The following is a 21,040-nucleotide window of genomic DNA, read 5'->3' as shown; positions in this document are numbered from 1 at the left end:
TTTGTATGTACATATTTTAGCGCTTTTACTATATTTACACATGTAATTTTATTCAAACACCTAACTTGAAAATGACCGTCGAACGGTCGAAACGTCGTTCAAATTTTTTAGCGTTCAATTTTATTATACAATCAACTTCCAAAAACTTGTTGATTCGAATACATTTGTAGTAAAACAAATTACAACCGACTTTAATAAATAGAAGAGATGAATATGTCTATAACGACAACAATTTCACACTTAAATCGTTTATGTACAGTTTACTTTACTTGTTAACATGCCAAATAAGTTCAGATATTAAACTTTTTTTCTTTATTTTTTCAGATATTGATGAATGTTTCAGCAGTCCATGCAAAAATGGGGCAACATGTATCGACGAAGCCAATGGGTTTCGCTGTGTTTGCAAGGCAGGATATTCGGGAACTAGGTGCAAAACAGGTAATAGAGCCGAATAGCTTGTTTATGCGAATTTGTTTATAATCTCTTAGCACGCATTGCAAGCCTATATTTGCTTGTTGCAGATATTAACGAATGTTCCAGTAATCCATGCAAGAACGGAGCCATCTGTACAGACCAGGTTAATGGATACACGTGTCAATGTGCTGCAGGATTTACAGGCATTCACTGTGAAACAGGTAAACACACTCCTTGAAGCTTAACTGGTAGAGGAAGGCTTTCTAACAATTTTCGAAACTGTGTAATTGTGATTGGCTGGATGAAGGGAAGGGAAGGGAGACATACTCTGTCTACTATGACCAATAACAGCAAAGATGTTGTACATGTGTCGTCGGCCATTCATGTGAGAAGAAGAAAAAAAAATGAGATTTTTCTTGCATACGACGTTTCATACGCTGGTCATCCGATTGTACGTTTTGCCGATGCCAGTTTTTCAAATCGTTATCGATACTATGACTGACCTTTTCGACTTAGTTATGTGATTTGTTTGACAAAATAAAGGACAGCCTGGCACTGTAGAGCGGTTTTCACTTGAGTGTCGAAAGTAATTCGCATTTGCATTGGTTTTACATTACTACGCATAATGATTGGTTTAAAATTCGCGCGCCACTTTCTCAGCCAATCAGAAGAAAAACCAAAACCAATCGTGACTCGCTTACACACGTTTTCCCGCGCCTCGTGCCGGCTACATGTATTTGCTTCGAGTTTTGATTGGTTTTCTTGATTGTCAGTGTTCTTTGTGATTGGCCAGAGTAATTACTTTGGTTTTGGTTTACGACACTCAATTGAAAACTGCTCTCAATGTTCATCATTGTTCAGTTCTTTTCTTGTTGCATTGATAACGTAGACGACAAGTCTATATGAGGACTTAGCGTGGCCTAGTGGTTTGGGCGCCGGAGATCCCAGGTTCAAATCCTCCTTCCTGTTACTAGATGGATTTGTGTTCGGTGGTGCCGAATTCAACTCCTCCACGCTTTTCAAATAGCCAGCTGGTCGGCCTCCTTGTTTATGTATTTACAGTTAATTTCCACAATTAGCAGAGCAGTGCTAAACACATTGACACTTTAAAAAAGGTTTTTTAAATTTATTTTTAATTAAAAAAAGTCCAAAAATAAAATTCAAGTGCAGCTGAGTAGAAGTCCGCAGGCTCAAGTCACGTGCAGTATCAAAAGCGAATAGAAATCGTTGATATTTTGTCACCATTCATGTTGTTTAATTGTAACGGTTTGATTTTAAAGAATTTAAGAAATTCGAATTATAATTTCAATAAGAAAGTCTTTTTTACTTTTAGATATTGACGAGTGTTCCAGTCATCCTTGTGCGAACGGAGCGACGTGTGTTGATCAAGTTAATGGATATGTTTGTAACTGTCCTGAAGGGTACACGGGAGATGAATGTCAAACTGGTATGAGCTATTCTAGACTTTTTGATTGACTAGGCCAGGGAGAGTGGGGCTGGGGGTAGGGTGGAGAGGGGAATGACCGAAATATGGGGTGGAAAATAAGGGTCGGGGATGGTGGGAAAATGACGGCGAATGGGGTGGAAATTGAGGGATGGTGGGGTAATGACAGGGGATGGGGTGGGAAATGAGGGTGGGAGATGGTGGGGGAAATGACGGGAAATGGGGTGGGAATTGGAAGAAGAGTAAGGTGGGGGAAATGACGGGGAATGGGTGGGAAATGAGGGTGGGGATGGTGGGGGAATGACGGGGAATGGGGTGGGAAATGAGGGCGGAGGATTGTGGGGGAAAAGACGGGGAATGGTGTGGGAAATTAGGGTGGGGATGGTGGGGGAATGACAGGAAATGGGATGGGAAATGAGGGTGGGGGATGGTGGGAGAAATGACGGGGAATGGGGTGGGGGATGGTGGGGGAAATGACTGGAAATGGAATGGGAAATGGGGTATGGTGGGGGAATGACGGGGGATGGGGTGGGAAATGACGGTGGGGGAATGACGGGGGATGGTGAAATAACAGGGATGGAGGGGGAATGACGAGGGATGACCATCGTAACGTTGTGTGATAAGAATTCGTAGCTCGATTCAATGTAGGCATTTAAAATTCAAACTGTCATCGTTGAGTTCTCCGGTATTTTTTTGTGGTGCTGGATAGACCAATATACAGCAACTACTGCATATTTTAGAATTAATAACTGATAGCTCGTAAGAAAAAATTAAAGCCACTCCTACAAAAGTAGAAATCTCCTACGAATAAATAAAGAGGCTTAGTCAAGTCGAAATTACTCATGAACCTATTTTTGTGCAATTCTTAGAAGGAACGATTTTTGACATTTTTATCATTCAACTTGAAAAGTGTGAATTATTAACATTGGGAATTTCACAAGGCCTTCTTGAATGTTTACGCGCACTCCGTACTCGAGTTATCCGTCAAAATGTTCCACACAAATTTAGAGAGCACAGTATAAAGACGCCATGTTGGTGCCCAAGCCACTGGGCACTAACATGGCCGCCGGAAATCAATGAAAACATCTGGAATTCTCTTCTGCTATAAAAAGCGGTCCGTTTACCGTAATAAACAAGGAAACATTCACGTTAACACTTCTCACCAAACCTCGACTGTTCAGATTTTCTGGCGGCAATCTTGATGTCCTGTGGCGTGGAACTCCAAAATTGAAAACGGTCTATCAGAAAGACGGCGGGTGCTATCGCACTAAAAACCTTCAACAATATATTTATTAAGGATGTCTAACAGCCCGTGAAGGATAAAAATTCAGAGGTCTTAACATGCGATTTTAGAATTTTGATGACGTCACGTGAAAACCACAAAAAGGGGAAGAAAAACACTTACTTTTGTTTAAAAAAGGGTAAGAGATTGAACGAGCGTACCGCACACTACACCCGAATTTTCGGCTTTTGTCACGGGGATAAAAATGAGTGATTTACAAGCAGCTACAAACTTTTCGTGAGTCTAAACGACTTTAATGACTCTCAAATATTCGCTTAATAAGAAAATGGCATCGCAAGCTTATTTTGTTTTGCAGATATTGACGAATGCTCCAGTAATCCATGCAAGAATGGAGCCATCTGTACAGACCTGGTTAATGGATACACGTGTCAATGTGCTGCAGGATTTACAGGCATTCACTGTGAAACAGGTGGCCAGTAAACATGCTACAACAACGTCCTGGCATATAGGCCTAGGGCCTCTCTCTTCCGCTGAGGCCTCTTTTTTGTACGGGCAGGGAAACGAGCAATCTCGAGCCCAGAGTCCGTCTATGTCGGTCAGCGGTACGGGACGGACTTGAGTCCCGGCGACCCTACCGCTGACCAACCGCTGACGGATCGCGGAGCCGGGGGTCACTCTGGGCTCGAGATTGGGAAACGAGGAGAGTTGAAAAGTAAGCGCGCGGAGCCTGGGGAGAATAGCAACGAAAGCGCGCGTGGAACACTGGGAAAGGAAAAAGAACTGCATTTTTCGCCTTCCCCATCCACTGAAGGAGCCTCTGTGGAGGAGAGAGGCCTAGGGCGAGTAGTCGAATCAGTTTAGAGAAATTTTAAGAATACAGTCGAAGCTCTCGTAAGCGGACACCCTCGGGACGCGAAAAAAGTGTCCGTAACTGGAGCTGGCCGCTTACGAGAATGGTTCTCGTAAGCGGCCACTAGAGGTGAAGGGGATAGATGGCCGCTTATGGGAGCTTGCCCAGCTAACAATAACCGGACGAACGTGGATGACGACAAAACAAGCACTAAAATGTGGTCCTGTAATTACTGTAAAATCATTGTCACAAACGGCGACGTGAATTTGATTGATAATAACAGGATACAGAGGTTGTAAGTAGGATTTTTTTTTCGGGTGTCCGTTTACGGGAGCTTACAAACAAAGAAAAAGTCTAAGTCGTAATCTCTGAAATTGTCCGCGGCCGGTTACGGGAATGTCCGCTTACGAGAATGTAAAAATACAGAGTTTGTATGGGAGTTAAAACGGGGTTTCAAACAAGGTGGCCGTAAGTAGAGCTGTCCGCTTACGAGAGTGTCCGTTAAGAGAGCTTCGACTGTAATTCGGAATGATCTTTACTGTTTTTTTGCTTTAAGATATAGACGAGTGCTCCAGTAATCCTTGTGCGCACGGAGCGACCTGTGTTGATCAAGTTGATGGATATGTTTGTAACTGTCTGGGAGGGTACACAGGAGAGGAATGTCAAACTGGTATGATATATTTCAGATTTAAATGGTCGACAGATAGATTGACTGGACCGGAGGGGTGGGCTCCCATCAGGGGGTGGGGTGGGGCGAGTAAGGGATCATCGTACTACCATTCAGGGGTAAGACAGTCGAGACTTAGTAGAACATTTGGAACACATGTACAACATTTACAACATATGAAGGGGACGGGGATGCTCAATGTGTCACCCAGAGGAGTGAATTTCAGAGTTTGATTCCTCCGACAGGCATCCCCGTCTATTTCACATGGGAGTTCCTCCTCCCCCGGGAACATGATACGAAAAAAGAGTGTCTCTGAAAATCACGGGATCAGTAGAACGATCCTGACATTGATTATCGAAATTAGTTGCTTGCATGGCAATAAACTGGTTCAGGGAGTTTGTTTTAGCACGCATTGTAAGCCTATATTTGCTTGTTGCAGATATTGACGAATGTTCCAGTAATCCATGCAAGAACGGAGCCATCTGTACAGACCAGGTTAACGGATACACGTGTCAATGTGGTGCAGGATTTACAGGCATTCACTGTGAAACAGGTAACCAGTGAACGTGCTATATACGTATGGCTACAAAATAAAACCAAACATTTTGGGTCACGCAACGATTCTCCCCAGTAACGCGTGCATAATCCTGGACAGCGTTACTCTCCTTTCCTTTGAACCGAATGCGGTGTTGGTTTTAGCATTCGTTAGAAGCAAGAAATGCTGGGTAAAATAGTCAGGCAAAGCCCGCATAGAAACTCATACGGGCGGGGCTAAAGCGTAACTCATACTGACGGGGTAAAGCTCTCCTCCGCTGAGGCCTCTTTTTCGTACGGGCAGGGAAACGGGAGAGGTGAAAAGTAAGCGCGCGGAGCCTGGGGAGAATAGCAACGAAAGCGCGCGTGGAACACTGGGAAAGGAAAAAGAACTGCATTTTTCGCCTTCCCCATCCACTGAAGGAGCCTCTGGGGAGGAGAGAGGCCTAGGGCGAGTAGTCGAATCAGTTTAGAGAAATTTTAAGAATAATGCGGAATGATCTTTACTGTGTTTTGCTTTAAGATATAGACGAGTGCTCCAGTAATCCTTGTGCGAACAGAGCGACCTGTGTTGATCAAGTTAATGGATATGTTTGTAACTGTCTGGGAGGGTACACAGGAGAGGATTGTCAAACTGGCATGATATATTTCAGATTTAAATGGTCGACAGATTGATTGACTGGACCGGAGGGGTGGGCTCCCATCAGGGGGTGGGGTGGGGCGATGGAGGGATGATCGTAGTACCGTTCAGGGGTAAAACAGACGAGACTTAGTAGAACATTTGGAACACATGTACAGCATTTACAACAGATGGATTGGACGGGGATGCTCGATGTGTCGCCCAGGGGTGTCAATTACAGAGTTTGATTCCTCCGACAGGCATCCCCGTCTATTTCACATGGGAGTTCCTCCTCCCCCGGGAACATGATACGAAAAGAGAGTGTCTCTGAAAATCACGTGATCAGTAGAACGATCCTGACATTGATTATTGAAATTAGTTGCTTGCATGGCAATAAACTGGTTCAGGGAGTTTGTTTTAGCACGCATTGTAAGCCTATATTTGCTTGTTGCAGATATTGACGAAAGTTCCAGTAGTCCATGCAAAAACGGAGCCATCTGTACAGACCAGGTTAATGGATACACGTGTCAATGTGGTGCAGGATTTACAGGCATTCACTGTGAAACAGGTAACGAGTGAACGTGCTATATAGGTATAACTACAAAATAAAACCAAACATTTTGGGTCACGCAACGATTCTCCCGAGTAACGCGTGCATAATCCTGGACAGCGTTACTCTCCTTTCCTTTGAACCGAATGCGGTGTTGGTTTTAGCATTCGTTAGAAGCAAGAAATGCTGGGTAAAATAGTCAGGCAAAGCCCGCATAGAAACTCATACGGACGGGGCTAAAGCGTAACTCATACTGACGGGGTAAAGCTCTCCTCCGCTGAGGCCTCTTTTTCGTACGGGCAGGGAAACGGGAGAGGTGAAAAGTAAGCGCGCGGAGCCTGGGGAGAATAGCAACGAAAGCGCGCGTGGGACACTGGGAAAGGAAAAAGAACTGCATTTTTCGCCTTCCCCATCCACTGAAGGAGTCTCTGCGGAGGAGAGAGGCCTAGGGCGACTAGTAGAAACAGTTTAGAGAAATTTTAAGAATAATGCGGAATGATCTTTACTGTTTTTTTTGCTTTAAGATAAAGACGAGTGCTCCAGTAATCCTTGTGCGAACGGAGCGACCTGTGTTGATCAAGTTGATGGATATGTTTGTAACTGTCTGGGAGGGTACACAGGAGAGGAATGTCAAACTGGTATGATATATTTCAGATTTAAATGGTCGACAGATTGATTGACTGGACCGGAGGGGTGGGCTCCCATCAGGGGGTGGGGTTGGGCGAGGGTGGGATCATCGTAGTACCATTCAGGGGTAAGACAGTCGAGACTTAGTAGAACATTTGGAACACATGTACAACATTTACAACATATGAAGGGGACGGGGATGCCCGATGTGTCGCCCAGGGGTGCCAATTACAGAGTTTGATTCCTCCGACAGGCATTCCCGTCTATTTCATATGGGAGTTCCTCCTTCCCCGGGAACATGATACGAAAAGAGAGTGTCTCTGAAAATCACGTGATCAGTAGAACGATCCTGACATTGATTATTGAAATAAGTTGCTTGCATGGCAATAAACTGGTTCAGGGAGTTTGTTTTAGCACGCATTGTAAGCCTATATTTGCTTGTCGCAGATATTAACGAATGTTCCAGTAATCCATGCAAGAACGGAGCCACCTGTACAGACCAGGTTAACGGATACACGTGTCAATGTGGTGCAGGATTTACAGGCATTCACTGTGAAACAGGTAACGAGTGAACGTGCTATATGGCTATAGCTACAAACTAAAACCAAACATTTTGGGTCACGCAACGATTATCCCCAGTAACGCGTGCATAATTCTGGACAGCGTTACTCTCCTTTCCTTTGAACCGAATGCGGTGTTCGTTTTCGCTTTCGTCAGAAGCAAGAAATGCTGGGTAAAATAGTCAGGCAAAGACCGCGTAGTAACTCATACGGACGGGGATAAACCGTTTTATGTGCCGATACCCACACAACACTTGAGCTTTGTTTTCCATGGCTTTAATCCGTTACAGCATTGCAAAAGGAAATGCTATACAAACAAATACAAACAACAAAAAGTGTAGGTATGCCTCGCATACCCAATGATGCATCTTGTGGAGAGAGTCCTTGTGTGAGGGACGGACCATTATTTTCTTGGAGAGGGGAATGAAAATTTTTTTTTTTAGTTTATGCATCTCTGCAAACATTTTTTTTCGAAATTCTTACTATTTTTTGTTATACATATCGTTTTTGCAAACAATTTATTTTGTCTTTCCAGGCCCTGCAAACAATTTTTTTCAATATTTTTCATCCCCCCCCTCCAAAAAAATAATGGTCCGTCCCCAAGTTAGGTGTCTTTCCCAAGAGCACAACGCAGTGTCCCGGCCAGGGCTCGAATCCGGAACCCGGACCGCTCGATTTGAGTCCCTTGGGCCACCGGGCTCTTCCTGATGAAACATTTAGGGTCTTGGAGGTGCTGAAATCTGTTAATTGTTTGGAAAAATTTTCAAAACTCAGCTCAGTTAAGAAGTGCGTTATTGCCCAGCTATTAGTTTTACCATCGAACGTTGAGGTTTTTTTTTCGAAATTTGGAAAAGAGGATTTATTTTATAATGCTGACACTTTCAGTAGCTGTCCATTCGTCCCTTGCGGAGACTTTGATATGTCAATTATGTGTCCATGATTTGTGACGTTGCCATGGCAACGTCATAATTACAATCAGGTCTGGCCAAAAATTGTCATTTTTAACACTTTTCTTTCTTTTTTTACATTTTTGAAGAAAAATTGTACGATTTGTTTAATTTGACATTCTAGAAGAATTTTGGCTTGATTTTGCATCAATTTCCGTTATTTTCTGACTTTCTAAGAAAATGGTGAAATCCAAGATGGCGAATCCAAGGTGGCGGCTGTAATGACATTGCGATGACGTCACCGCCAATAAAAATTATGTCATCTTGTAGAGTAAGCTAAGGACTTTCTACTCAGTGCAAAATAAGAAAACCCTAGGGAGAGGCTCCATCCATCCCCCTTGTACCACGGTGGGGGTATGAATTTGCTTGTACGTCCGAGGGTTAAGACTTACCCGCCCCGTTAACGCCGTAAACTATCTATAGATGTCCGTTTTTCTCGCCAACAAAATTTCTTGTTAGTTTAAGATAAAACATATTTTTCTACTTTAATTGCTCATGCAGATATTAAAGAATGTTCCAGTAATCCATGCCAGAATGGAGCAAGCTGTATAGACCAGGTTGATGGTTACACGTGCCAATGCACTGGAGAATTTACAGGCATGAATTGCGAAACAAGTAAGCTACAATCATTTGAGAAAGAGTTAAACCGATTTTATTTTTAAAAAACGTCTTGTCTTCCCTCTCGCTCCCCCCCCCCCTGATCAGCTTCGTCTGGTTTTCAGTATTACGATCAATTCATGATCAACACTGAAAAAGCAACAACTTTCAAAGGGGGATGGGCTGACACCTTGCCGTGGTAGTGAAGCCGTTGTGTCTCAACGACCCAAATAGCTGTGTCGGCGGGGGCTTCGGTCCCTGGCAGGTCTAACCATGCCGGATTGGTCGAAGATAGAGGCCAGACGAAGAACATCCCCTGGTCCTCCAGGTTGGGGGTTGGGCTGCGGGCTGATAACCCGCTCCCGGAAAAAGAAACATATTACAGAAACGGAAACTAGAATTGCCACTGCGCCCTATCGAGAAGCAGGGGTACGAGATGTTAACACCCGGTTAGAGCAACTTGCGAAGCAAAAAATGACACAGAAACCGCTGATTGAATTGCTGTCGCCAAAAGCGTGTGTGAGGAGTAACAATGAAAATTTATTTACTTGTTTATTTTTCCTGTCAGGAAATTTATTTTTGAAAGAAAATGCAATCTCAGGGAAATTTTCTCAACTAGTTTGTTTCTTTTAGTACGCTGAATGCAAGCCTATATTTTCTTGCTGCAGATATTAACGCATGTTCCAGTAATCCATGCAAGAATGGAGCCACCTGTATTGACCAGGTTAACGGATACACATGTCAATGTGCTGCAGGATTTACAGGAATTCACTGCGAAATAGGTGACCAGTAAACATGCTACAGTGGAACCCCGATATAACGATACGCCAAGGAAGCAGTAAAGTAATATCGTTATATCGAAGAATCGTTATATCGGATCTCCCGATATAACGATATGGCCGTAAAATAACCGAAAATATCGTTATATCGGGGTAAACCTAACAAGGAATTTTTACTGCATATTAGAGGAGGATAAAGAGAATAATTTTGATAAGAAGGCTTCGAACACAGTATCATTTTCGTATATCATCGTACAAAGCTGTTTTTAGAAACGTAAGAGATGACTCGATTCCTGTAATGTTATTGCATTAAATTCGATGTTTTGCAAATAAAATGTGACTGTGAACTGATAATATCGTTATATCGGGAGGATTTTACGTTCGGTCTGCTAAATTATCATCGTTATATCGGGAATATCGTTATATCGAAGATCGTTATATCGAGGTTCTGTCCCATACATTTTACTGTAACTTTTGCCGGGACATAGAATATTCATCGTTATACCGGGAATATCGTTATATCGAGGATCGTTATATCGGGGTTCCACTGTATCTACGCAAGCGCTTCACAAACCCCGTCTGAATTGCCAGATAGTTGCAAATGTAAAAATGCAGTTTATTTACCCACGTTACACAGAAGAGCTCAGGAGCTCGTCAAGACGTGAATATGCATCCAAGATCGAATTGGAATTTGGAGTGTTGGTTTTTGTGGAGGGAGGAAAACCGGAGAACCCGGGGAAAAACCCCCGGAGCAAAGACAAGAACCAACAACAAACTCAACCCACATATGGCACCGGGTCCGGGAATCGAACCCGGGCCACCACTGCGCCAACCCTGGTCCCCTGCTGCTGTTAGAAAATAGTTTTAATTTATTTTCTCACCTTTAATTATATGGCTACAATAGTACGCGCGCTCTGATTGGCTGCTGAGCGGGCATTATTTTCTTGTAATGACCGGGCATTATGAAAAATTTTCTCAGCTCGACGGTTTTTTGAGGGGGCAAAAACAACAAAAAATGCCGACAAAATATAACTATCTTTTCAATAACTGAAAGAAAAATATAAGCATACCGATACTTCTTTAGTATGAGCGACGAAGAGAGCCACTGAGAGCGAAAGCGAGTTTTACCTCCAGTGTTTTTTCCCTTGATTATACTCTTTTTTTGAATAGTGCTTAAAGGCCATATAATTAATAACCTCGTCCGTCCCTTATTAACCTTGTCCGTACATCAAGGCCTCGGTCTGAGATTCCCCTGTAATGACCTCACTCTCGGTTAATAAGTAGTAGTTATTGCTCTCACCTTGCAGATATCAACGAATGTTCCAGTAATCCGTGCAAGAACGGAGCATGTATCGACGAGCCTGACGGATACACGTGCCACTGTACTATAGAATTTACAGGCATGCATTGCGAAACAGGTAAGGTGGCGCATCATAACTGGAACTCGAGTGAAAGTTATTTTTAAAAATGCAGCATTTATACTGATCATGAGGTCTGTCAAATGGGTACCAATTTTTGGGTAGTCCCAACTCCCAAAGATGCTTGTTAACTTTTGAGCAACTTTTCATCTTTCGAGCAACTTTTTGCAATTTCTAGACTAAAGATTTCTGAAGATTGTCCGAGTGTCGTTCGAACGCCGACGAAAGTTTCCGAGCATTTTCCGAACTTTTCCGAAGAGGACCGAAATTTGCCGAAGATTTCGGAGGAAGTTCAGAAGATGCTTAACTTTCGGATCATTGAAAGAAGAATTAGCATATATTTGGAGTATTTTCTTATTTAAAAGCAACGTTTTCAGTTGGATTTGGAGCAACTTTTTTTTAATTTTATACGTGCAACCTTTTGGGAAATTTCTAGCATCTTTGGTACAGCGCTAACCAATTTCTATGGAAAGTAAATGAAAGGGTTACCTTTTTCTGCCAAAATGGTACTTAAAAGGTTAAAGCCTCGGCTAAACGATCAAACATTTTTGTTTAACCATGAGCTATAGGATAAGTGGAGTTTTTTCAAAGTTAAAGGCCAATATCTCACCAATAAAGTATTTTCTTTACTACTCTGTTTACTACTTTGGTTGTTCGATCGCAACACATGGGTAACCAGGCTTTTATTCAACCGAGAAGACCTGGATGCTAAACTGATTTGCATTTGGAGTGCCCCTGGCCATTACCCGAAAAAAAAGCACCATTTCATGCCTTTGGGGGTAGGTATACCTACATGTGGACCACTAAGCTAATTTGCATTTGGGACTATGTGTATAATACCATGGGTAGGAAGATAATCCCTTCTTTCGTGTGAAGCTCGTAAGATCCAAAGGTGGCCATTTTCCTTATAAGGAATGTAAAGGTGGCCCACCTGGGGGTTATACATAGGAAACCATTCATTCACACAGGGAGTGGGATGAGGTGAACATGGGTTTACCCGAAGTCATTGGAGTCTTGCTTAATTAAATGGTTGAATTTTGCGACTATGAATTGGAGTTAAGAACTATTAACATCACCTTTGGAGTAAATTGAAATAATACGGGCTCGCCCGCTCTTACTACTTTTTTTTTATTTTACTGTCATAATCTTAAGATAATCTGAGAAGTAGTGAGTGGAGAAAATAAAGTTTTATCGGCTACATTCCAGAAACAGTAGTGGATTCTCCGACGATAATAAATTGCACGCGCCGCATGTAAATAATTATATTATTTATACGAGTCGAAAACATTAAACAAAGAAGCGCTCTTACAAAAACCTGCATAAAAACTAACTCACCCTATGCGGACACTTTTCTTATTTATTTTATTTCAAAAACTTAGTCGTAAAAGCCGATTTTTCGAAGCGTAAATATTCACAACAGCAATTAGTGAATAGATTTGAATATTCATATTTGTAAGTTGTGACCACACAAACACACGCATAGAGTTCAACGCCTGTGTTTTCCCGTTCATGCTGCACCGCTAAAAAGTCACTCGTTGCTTGTTTAGGCAATTTAAGACAACTCCAGCTTACTCCATAGCGAAAGCCTTCAAAAATAACAACAACGACCACAAAACTATCCGAAATTTACATTTTTTTTTTTCACCGTTGAGTTGCGAACACCTCCAAAATAAACCAAAATTCATTTCCGGTTGCCAAACCTTTCTTCGTCCATGTGGGGAAAGGCTCAAGTTTGTCGCCTTTTTCATACCTCACTAGGGGATTGAGAGTGCTCGTTGATCTTACGAGCTCAATACGAAATTAAAAAACAATATCCATTGTTTGTTCGGTTTAGTGATTGGCCAAAAACCAAAATCTCCTAGCAACAGTAAAAGTTTTTTCCTACCCAGTGTTTTTATTATTCGCCGTAACACCAAATGCAAATTAGTTTAGCATCCAGGTCTTCTCGGTTAAATAAAAGCCTGGTTACCCATGTGTTGCGATCGAACAACCAAAGTAGTAAAACAGAGTAGTAAAGAAAAGACTTTAGTGATATTGGCTTTTAATTTAGAAAAAACTCCACTTATCCTATAGCTCATGGTTTAACATCTTGTTTGTCGCACACAACATGGAGTGGCTAAACGAGCAAACAATGTTTGATCAAACATCTACCACAATAGCACACAATAGCGCTTTGTGCGTATTAGCGCTGAAATTATGGCGCGACGTCACATAGATTCGGTTTCTGATTGGTTGCTTTTTCCCGCTTTGGCTTGCTTTGTTTGCAGAGGTGGCTAAACTAACAAACATTTGCGCGTGAAGCAAAATATTGGATAAAAATGTTTGATCTAGACCAAACATTAAACCATTTAAATCAATGTGAGAGAGGTGGCTAAACGGTCAAACATGCTCTTCCAACATGATGTTTGATCATTTTGCCGGGGCGTAAGGGTTTAGATCTCAGGACAAAGGCATCCGAATAAAACTCTGTTAAGTCTCTTTCTCCCCGCCACCTGGAGTGAATGTAGCTATCCTTTAGTGAGCAAAACAATATAACTCTACATTGGTTTTAAGGCAATTTTACCGAGCACTGTTTTTATGTGGCAATTTTTATGTGACAAGTTTTATTTGCTCGTGTCAGGCTCTAGCCTCCCACGCAGTCGTTCTTAGGGGCGATCGTGTTTCACTGGGGAGGAGTGAAACACGATCGCCCCTAAGAACGACTGCGTGGGAGGCTGGTCAGGCTCCTGCTCGTGAAGATGAGAAAAATTAGTCAATTTTTATGTGACAAATATATTTGTTGACAAGCTGGCGTGCTAGCTTTTATGTGACAAATAAAAGTTGTCATATAGAAATTGCTCGTGTAGACGACTCATCACACAAAATGTGGCAAATAGTGTGTCAGCGTATGTGGTCCCCAATCTCCCACTGAGCACTGTGCACGCGTAACTCTGTCTCTGCTGTCCAAGGTCATTACTGGCGCACTAAACTTTGAACTGCCGGCAAATAATTGTTATGTCATCTACACGATCAAGCATATTTGTTACCCAAACGTTTGTCACATAAAAATTGCCTGTGTAAACCCGACTTTAACGCATTGTTTTCTCGTTTTAGTTGTGGAATACCCAAAGACTTGCACAGGAGTAAAACAAAAAAATTCTTCAGCAGTGACTGGCGACTTCATTATCGACCCTGATGGAGTTGGAGGAATGACACCTTTCTCGGTGTTCTGTTACTTTGAAGGCGATTCACACTGGATATTGGTTAAACACAACCGTCCAGTCATGGCAAAGGTAGACGGGTATGAATTGCCGGGATGTTATAGCGCAAAATTTTCTTACACAAATTTACGCACACAAATCGCAGCGCTGATATCAGTTTCCGTCGATTGCCAACAACGAATCACGTACAAATGCATAAAGGCCATGCTAATGGCAAATTATGATGGCTTAGGCGGCCCGTATGGCTGGTGGGTATCACGTGACGGGCAAAACCAGTACTACTGGGGCGGGGCCGACCCAGGGAGTTACTCGTGTGGATGCTACAAGGAAGGGACGTGCTACCAATATCCAAAATACAAGTGTAACTGTGATGCAAACGACCTAACGAAGCGCTGGGACTGGGGAGACTTTACGGACAAGTCTAGGCTTCCTGTCATCGAAGTGAGGCTTGGAGCTACCGGAGATGATGCTCAGGATGAAGCGGGTATCAAAGTTGGCTACTTAATGTGCAAAGGAGAGGTCTAATAGACTGAGTGAGTCACCCGGTTCTCATGCACTTATCAGAGGAAGAGAATGTTTCTCCATTCATAGGCACGGCAAGACACTGATCTGCACAAAAACCTTGAGGTTTTGTTTTCATTAGCTTACCCAGCTAAGATATTCAATTTTTTGTCGTTCATAGTTACTGTTAAAGTTAAAGGGACCGTGTCACGGATTTTATCCAAACTTAGGCATAGGAAATGACCATCAAATTTGTTTAAATGTATAAAATAACCTCTTAAAACAGTAAAGGAATATTTAAATAACACACCAAATGCAAAAGAAGATACGGATGGCCAAAAGTGTCGAAGATTGAAACGGATTGCGATGTGGGCTTTTGAAATATGGTCCGGCGGAACAGTTTTCAAAGTTAATCTTGTCTGCTTGTAACTTTAATTTATGACGCCCGAGAAACACATTTAGAGCTGCAAGGAAGCTATGGTTTTGTCATTTAGTATCAAAGAATTAATTTCTTTGGAAATATTTAGTTTCATAGTGAATATTTAGCAAAATTTAATAACATAAGATTAACTTAGCCGTGACATTGTCCCTTTAATCTCAAAGAAGACTTTACTGTCAAGGATGTGAGAAATTTATTGAGTTTATAGTTTTACCATCCCCTTTACTTGAGCACCAAAGACGTCAGTTTGCAGAGCTTTACAGGCCTTTTGAGAATAAAACCGCGCTTTAGCGAAGTCGCTTACAATGGCGCCCACGTACGTGCTGGCACTAGCCTTCAGTCCATTTTTGACACCCACTCAAGTATGCAATGTAATGTAATGTAATGCCATGTAAAACAAATATCCGACAATTCTCCGTATTCTTTCAAGGTCCTAAATTTTTTAATTCACTTCCACCTGATATTTCGGGATCTTCATCACTGGCATCTTTTAAAAGAAAACTTAAAGCATATATTATTGAAAACTATTAACTCCGTCTTCTATTAAGTCATTACTTCAGTACCTGAACCAGTCATCTGTTTTTCTTGTGAGGGAAGCTAAGCTTACAAGCCCCGTGGTTTTTTATTAGGTTCCCTCGCCATTTTGTTTCTAATCTTATATTGTAGTGTTGTATATTAATTATTATCTTGTATATTGATTTTGTATTATCTATTTTTTCATAATTATATTTTTTGTTTGTGTGGCAAAATAAATAAATAAAAAATAAAAATAAAATAAATTTTCCATTTTTGTTCCTTACCAAGCTTTCACAAAAATGTCACATTTGGTTGAAGACTCGACTTGAGCACTGAATAAAGTGACGCGATTACGCGTCAAACCTGACTTTTATTGGATAGTAAATGTCATTTACATGCGCTAACATGATTAGTAAGTAAGTAAGTAAGTAAGTAAGTAAGTAAGTAAGAAGGACTTTATTTAACGAGGGTGACACCTGACAGTAATCAACTGATAAACTTGTGGCCCTCACAAAAAATAACATACGGAAATAAACAATGGTATAAACTTTAAAAATAGATTGATTGAGATAAAACTATGTACAACATTAAAACAATAAGAAATTAAGAATTAAAATTACATGAATGATTGCGTATGGATTTGATTATTTCAAATTTGTTTAAAAAGAGAACGCTTAAAAAAGTTAACACTTGGGCTCCGTTTTAGTCCGCGCTAAGTGAGTTCCATTTTTGATTGTCCTTACACTAAACGTCTTGCCGCCTTCAGCATTCCTCTTATATCGAGGGAATCTTAAGTTAAGATTACAGAAACGAGTTGATCTTTTGAGTTGATTAGCTTGCAAATAAAGCCGCCTCTCTTCTCTCCCGCCCTCCAAACCGGCCGGGAGCGAAGAGAGGCGGCTGTATTCGCAGGATATAACATAATAGGACAATCGCAACTGACTGAATTTCTTTTTTCCTTAACTTGCAAACGCGATTGGATTTCCACCTTCATTCGCAGGCTATTTTTCAGGACTAAACATGCTGAATGCGCCCTTTGCAGCTACCTGCCACATGGTACATACGAGTACGAGTTTTCAAACCAAATTCGTGGGCCTTCTTTTATCACTTATCACACCACTCTTATCCCTAACGCTTATTTATATGTTAGTCAGCAACAGAGAAGAGTTATAGTTTGAGAGATACATTTGTGTTGAAATTCCAAAGTCGTACTCGTAGTCAAATCTGCAGGTCGCTAATAACACCTTGCTGAAGGGCAAGCTACGCGCTAGTCGGTTCCAGGCTCTCGGTTGTTGGGGGAGAGCGAAAAAGCGACTTCAACCAGTCACGTCCCATGCCCGGCTGAGCGTAGCTTGCCCTCCAGCTTGGCGAATTTTGTACCAAGTGATCGTAAACTGCAAAGTGCCCATTCTTTTCTTTTTCTAATTCAGGTTTAGTTGTACTCTGTTCTCTGCCATACAAGTTCTGCTTATTGCTTGCAGCGGATTACACAACTTAGTTTGTACAATGAAGTTAATTGAGCGAGGACAAGAGAAGATGTCCTACTATACTATTGGTTGTCAATGTTCGTTGTAGGAACCGAATTAAGCGACACAGCGCACTCAAACTACGTTCACACCGGGACCGCCGGGTCCCAAATGATTCCGGTCCGAGTCCGGACTGCATGAGGTCTGGATCTGTTAACTCGAGACCGGTCTTTTAATTACGCAGCGTTCACACTTAGTGCCCGAGCACTGGTACCTGAGCATGTCACACCAGCACAAAATAGCGTCGACTTCATACACAGAAAACCGAAGTACCAAAGTACCTTTAACTGCCCGAGTACAAGTTTTATGGCGTTGGTACTTGAAAACAAGTAGTGGGTTCACACTAGTGCCCAGCGAGAAGCGAACTCGGGCAGCGTACCCAGGCAACAAGTGTGAACACAGCCTAAGTGTTTTTGTTAACTTCCACGGAAACGGTCCGGTATGAACCAAAAAACCCTACCCAATAAACAGAGTTTTGCAAGGCTGGTTTAAGTAGTCTTTAAAGCGGTCATGTACAATTTCTAAAAGGTTTGTGCTAGTCCATATAGCTACTGACACAGCGGTTAGAGTTGCCACTGAAATGTGTCTTTTCCATCGTCTTCGCCAAACAGCCATGACAGGCATATTCTGACAGCGAGTCTCAATTGCTAGAGATAGGCTGACGAAAAACCACTCAATCACAAGTGTAACTGAAGTATTTTTGGCAAAAACAGGTAGCAACTTTAAAAGAGAATGGTTTTGTAAGTAAACACTTTGGTACAAGTACAAAACACCATTTACGGCTACTATAGCAGTTGACTCAAATAACATGCTCATGATAGCGATATCAGCCATTAGTCTCTCACGGCGAGGAGTACGAAGACTTCCCCAGGGAGCTTATGTTCTTTTCCACAGAACATGACAAACGTGATCAATTAGAACCATAGTGCTTCGTTCTACGACAGCGCCGTGAATTATTCCAAGAATAGCGATGGAATGTAAACTGCCAAGATCCGCTTGTAAAACTCGAAACATCACCGCTGAGGCGCAATACAATGGCGCTAATAAGACATACGAATATCCCGGATGGGTGATGTTCCATAACCGCTGAACTAAAATTCTTGAGATTACTTTGAGTACGACTTCAATGAGAGGTGCGAAGAGTGCGATCAAAAGCTTTTTACTTTCCTCGTGTTGTTTGTTGTACGCTGGGTAAATAAGTGAGGCCACAGGAATTGCAAGAAATAAACAAAAATAACCTGGCACTATTAATTGTAAAAACAACATCAGACGTTGTTTCCTTGTTGGTAGGCGGAAGTGATTTGTCAAAAGATAGGATTGGAAGCATACATTCATAACAAACAAAACGTTGAGCGGAATCTTTTGTATCTTAGATAGCTTGGAGTGTGATATACTTAAGGCTTGTAGAACCACACGATAAAGTGAATCACAACTGTACATCAACAAACATACCAGAATCAGTTTTCTTTTCAGCCCCATTAACTGATATGGGCGAAAAAGGAAAAAAATACTTGCAAAATACCACATGTATAAGAAACCACAAAAAATCACACCAGAAATGGATCTTATCCATTGCATCTGTTCTGGAATCGACTCTTGAAATTGGCAGTTAAGAAAAGTCTGATAACATACGTAAGAGATGAAAATATATGCTGTACCTATGACTGCAGCGGTCATTAGTGAAATCATAGCTCCAATATAGAATGATTTCCAAATCGTACGGATTGCGGATGGTCTGAGTCGCTTCCAAGCCATCGCTCTATCTTCATTTATCCGATCCCTCTGTGTTTCGTTTGCTTCCTCTGGTAAAAACGCGTTTATAACTTTTATATCAAGACTGTTAGACGCTAGATAGTCCAAGCTTGTAGCTTCTCTGTCGCTGTATTCTTGGTAAATAAGCTCATCAACAGGAAGATAATTCCATTCTCGACCTGTGCTTTGTAGAGGATCGTAACCAAAAGACTCTGCCGTGTATTCAGGTTCTTCTGGGTTGTAGTGCTCTGTCACGCCTTGTGTAAAACTAAACACGATATGACCAAACGCCTCTATTAGCGTATTGCTACACATTTCACTAAAAGCAACGCAACTGGTCTAATGTCTACAATCGTATTGCGATTTAAAACTCACTTTTAGAGTGAAACAACCCGGTGCATGGAATCTAGGCGGCGGAAATAAAGAAAACGAAAACTCCTCCTTCAACTGTAGAAACCACAATCTTCAGCAAGTTATGAATTCAGTTTCGTGATTGATCGATCAAGAACAGGTTCGAGAGGTTACTTACTGACATAATTGTCATTCTTATTGTATTTAAGCGCACAACAGTAAATTGATGTTGTCAATTGGTTCCATTCAAAAGTATATATTATGCTAATTTTGGGACAAAACAAAAATTTTATTTTTGCAAGCCGGCCACAAGCCTCTTTTTGCGAGCCACTGTTTTATTAACATTGTTCCCAACTTTTTCCAGTTTCTTTCATGTTTTTCCTTTTAAGACATGTAAACCATCCATGTTAATTTTCCCACGCGTTGTTCAATCTATAACATTGAAGGCAATCTTTACATTTTCTATACGCCTTTGGTAGTTGGCTCGGGGCTTCTTACCGGCACCAACTTGAACTATCAGCCGACACAAACATCGAGAAAAAAAAAAAAAAAAAAAAAAAAAAAAAAAAAAAAAAAAAAAAAAATCACTTTACGTCTAATTGTTAATTATTGTTTCAGTTTATTATTCCGTGAGTCACTGCAACCAATCATTGGAGAACAGTTCTGTTCATTGGAGAAAAAATTTGCAGCTTTTCATATTTCGAGCAACTTTTTTGCATTCTAAGCAAGTTCTATCCATTGAGAGACCACAGCATCTTTGTTGATGGTCTACATTCGGAAGATTCCTGACTGCTTCCTGAAGAACATACGAACATTTCCGAATTTTTGGTCGATTTCCGAATCTTACCGAATGCTTTCTAAGCGAGATCAGACGATCTTTCAAGTAAATAGCAACAAAATTTTGGCTCATTTAGCATAAAAAAATTACAAACTTGTCATCAATCGTGACGTCATCGGTATCTTTAAATGTAAAAGCACAGGTAGCCCAAGCTCGATATATGAGTCGCTCATATGACGACCTTTGCATTCGAGCGATTTGCATATTTATAGGGATTTGTATGAGGAAATAAATAAAGCCGAAATAAACAAAACATAACCGTTGTTCGGCAAAAGACTGCTCACCTGAACTCTTGCGTTGCTTTCTTTGTGTGCTGTGTGGTTTTTTAACCGCGTGGCCATAAATCGGCCCGAGGACTACATATATAGGAGAGGGAAAAAACTCAATTAAAGTAAGGTAAGCCGATTTTTATTTAAATCGCTCAATTTTCATGGGTTACAGGACCCTTATATTTCGAAGGTTGCGCAACGGTGCCGACACAGGCTGCCTGTTGTGCCAACGCTCACATTTCGAGCTTGAGCTACCTGTGGTAAAAGATAACGTATCGTTTGTAGTTTAAGTTACGAGTTTCTCAGACATTAGTTACAATTAAGTAACTCCTGTTTTCACGTGCTGAAACAGCCACAGAACGCTTACACGAAATCTAGAAAGAACCACCTGTTGCAGCT

At 41.5% G+C, this 21,040-nt stretch overlaps 1 protein-coding gene and 1 pseudogene across 2 annotated transcripts in view; one reads left to right on the top strand and one right to left on the bottom strand.

Moving 5' to 3' along the window:
- Positions 1-15,923, top strand: part of LOC144636915 (uncharacterized) — a 29,859-nt pseudogene extending 13,936 nt beyond the window's left edge. The window contains exons 10-23 of the transcript XR_013567641.1: positions 325-438; positions 522-635; positions 1,748-1,861; positions 3,457-3,570; positions 4,508-4,621; positions 5,058-5,186; positions 5,676-5,789; positions 6,226-6,339; positions 6,846-6,959; positions 7,396-7,509; positions 8,957-9,070; positions 9,721-9,834; positions 11,139-11,249; positions 14,343-15,923. The product of XR_013567641.1 is annotated as an uncharacterized LOC144636915 (transcript). The remainder of the gene's footprint in view (positions 1-324; positions 439-521; positions 636-1,747; positions 1,862-3,456; positions 3,571-4,507; positions 4,622-5,057; positions 5,187-5,675; positions 5,790-6,225; positions 6,340-6,845; positions 6,960-7,395; positions 7,510-8,956; positions 9,071-9,720; positions 9,835-11,138; positions 11,250-14,342) is intronic.
- A 1,194-nt stretch (positions 15,924-17,117) lies between these two features.
- Positions 17,118-19,605, bottom strand: LOC144635000 (uncharacterized). The gene has a single exon (XM_078494056.1). The coding sequence runs from the start codon at positions 19,496-19,498 to the stop codon at positions 18,308-18,310; it is 1,191 nt and encodes a 396-aa protein (XP_078350182.1). The 5' UTR covers positions 19,499-19,605; the 3' UTR covers positions 17,118-18,307.
- Positions 19,606-21,040: the final 1,435 nt, after the last annotated feature.

This window comes from Oculina patagonica, chromosome 13, assembly GCF_052425735.1.
Source record: "Oculina patagonica isolate OP01 chromosome 13, crgOcupat, whole genome shotgun sequence".
Classification (NCBI taxonomy): Eukaryota; Metazoa; Cnidaria; class Anthozoa; order Scleractinia; family Oculinidae; genus Oculina; species Oculina patagonica.
Note: the sequence above shows the minus strand (reverse complement) of the source record. Positions and strands in the feature narration are given on the sequence as shown.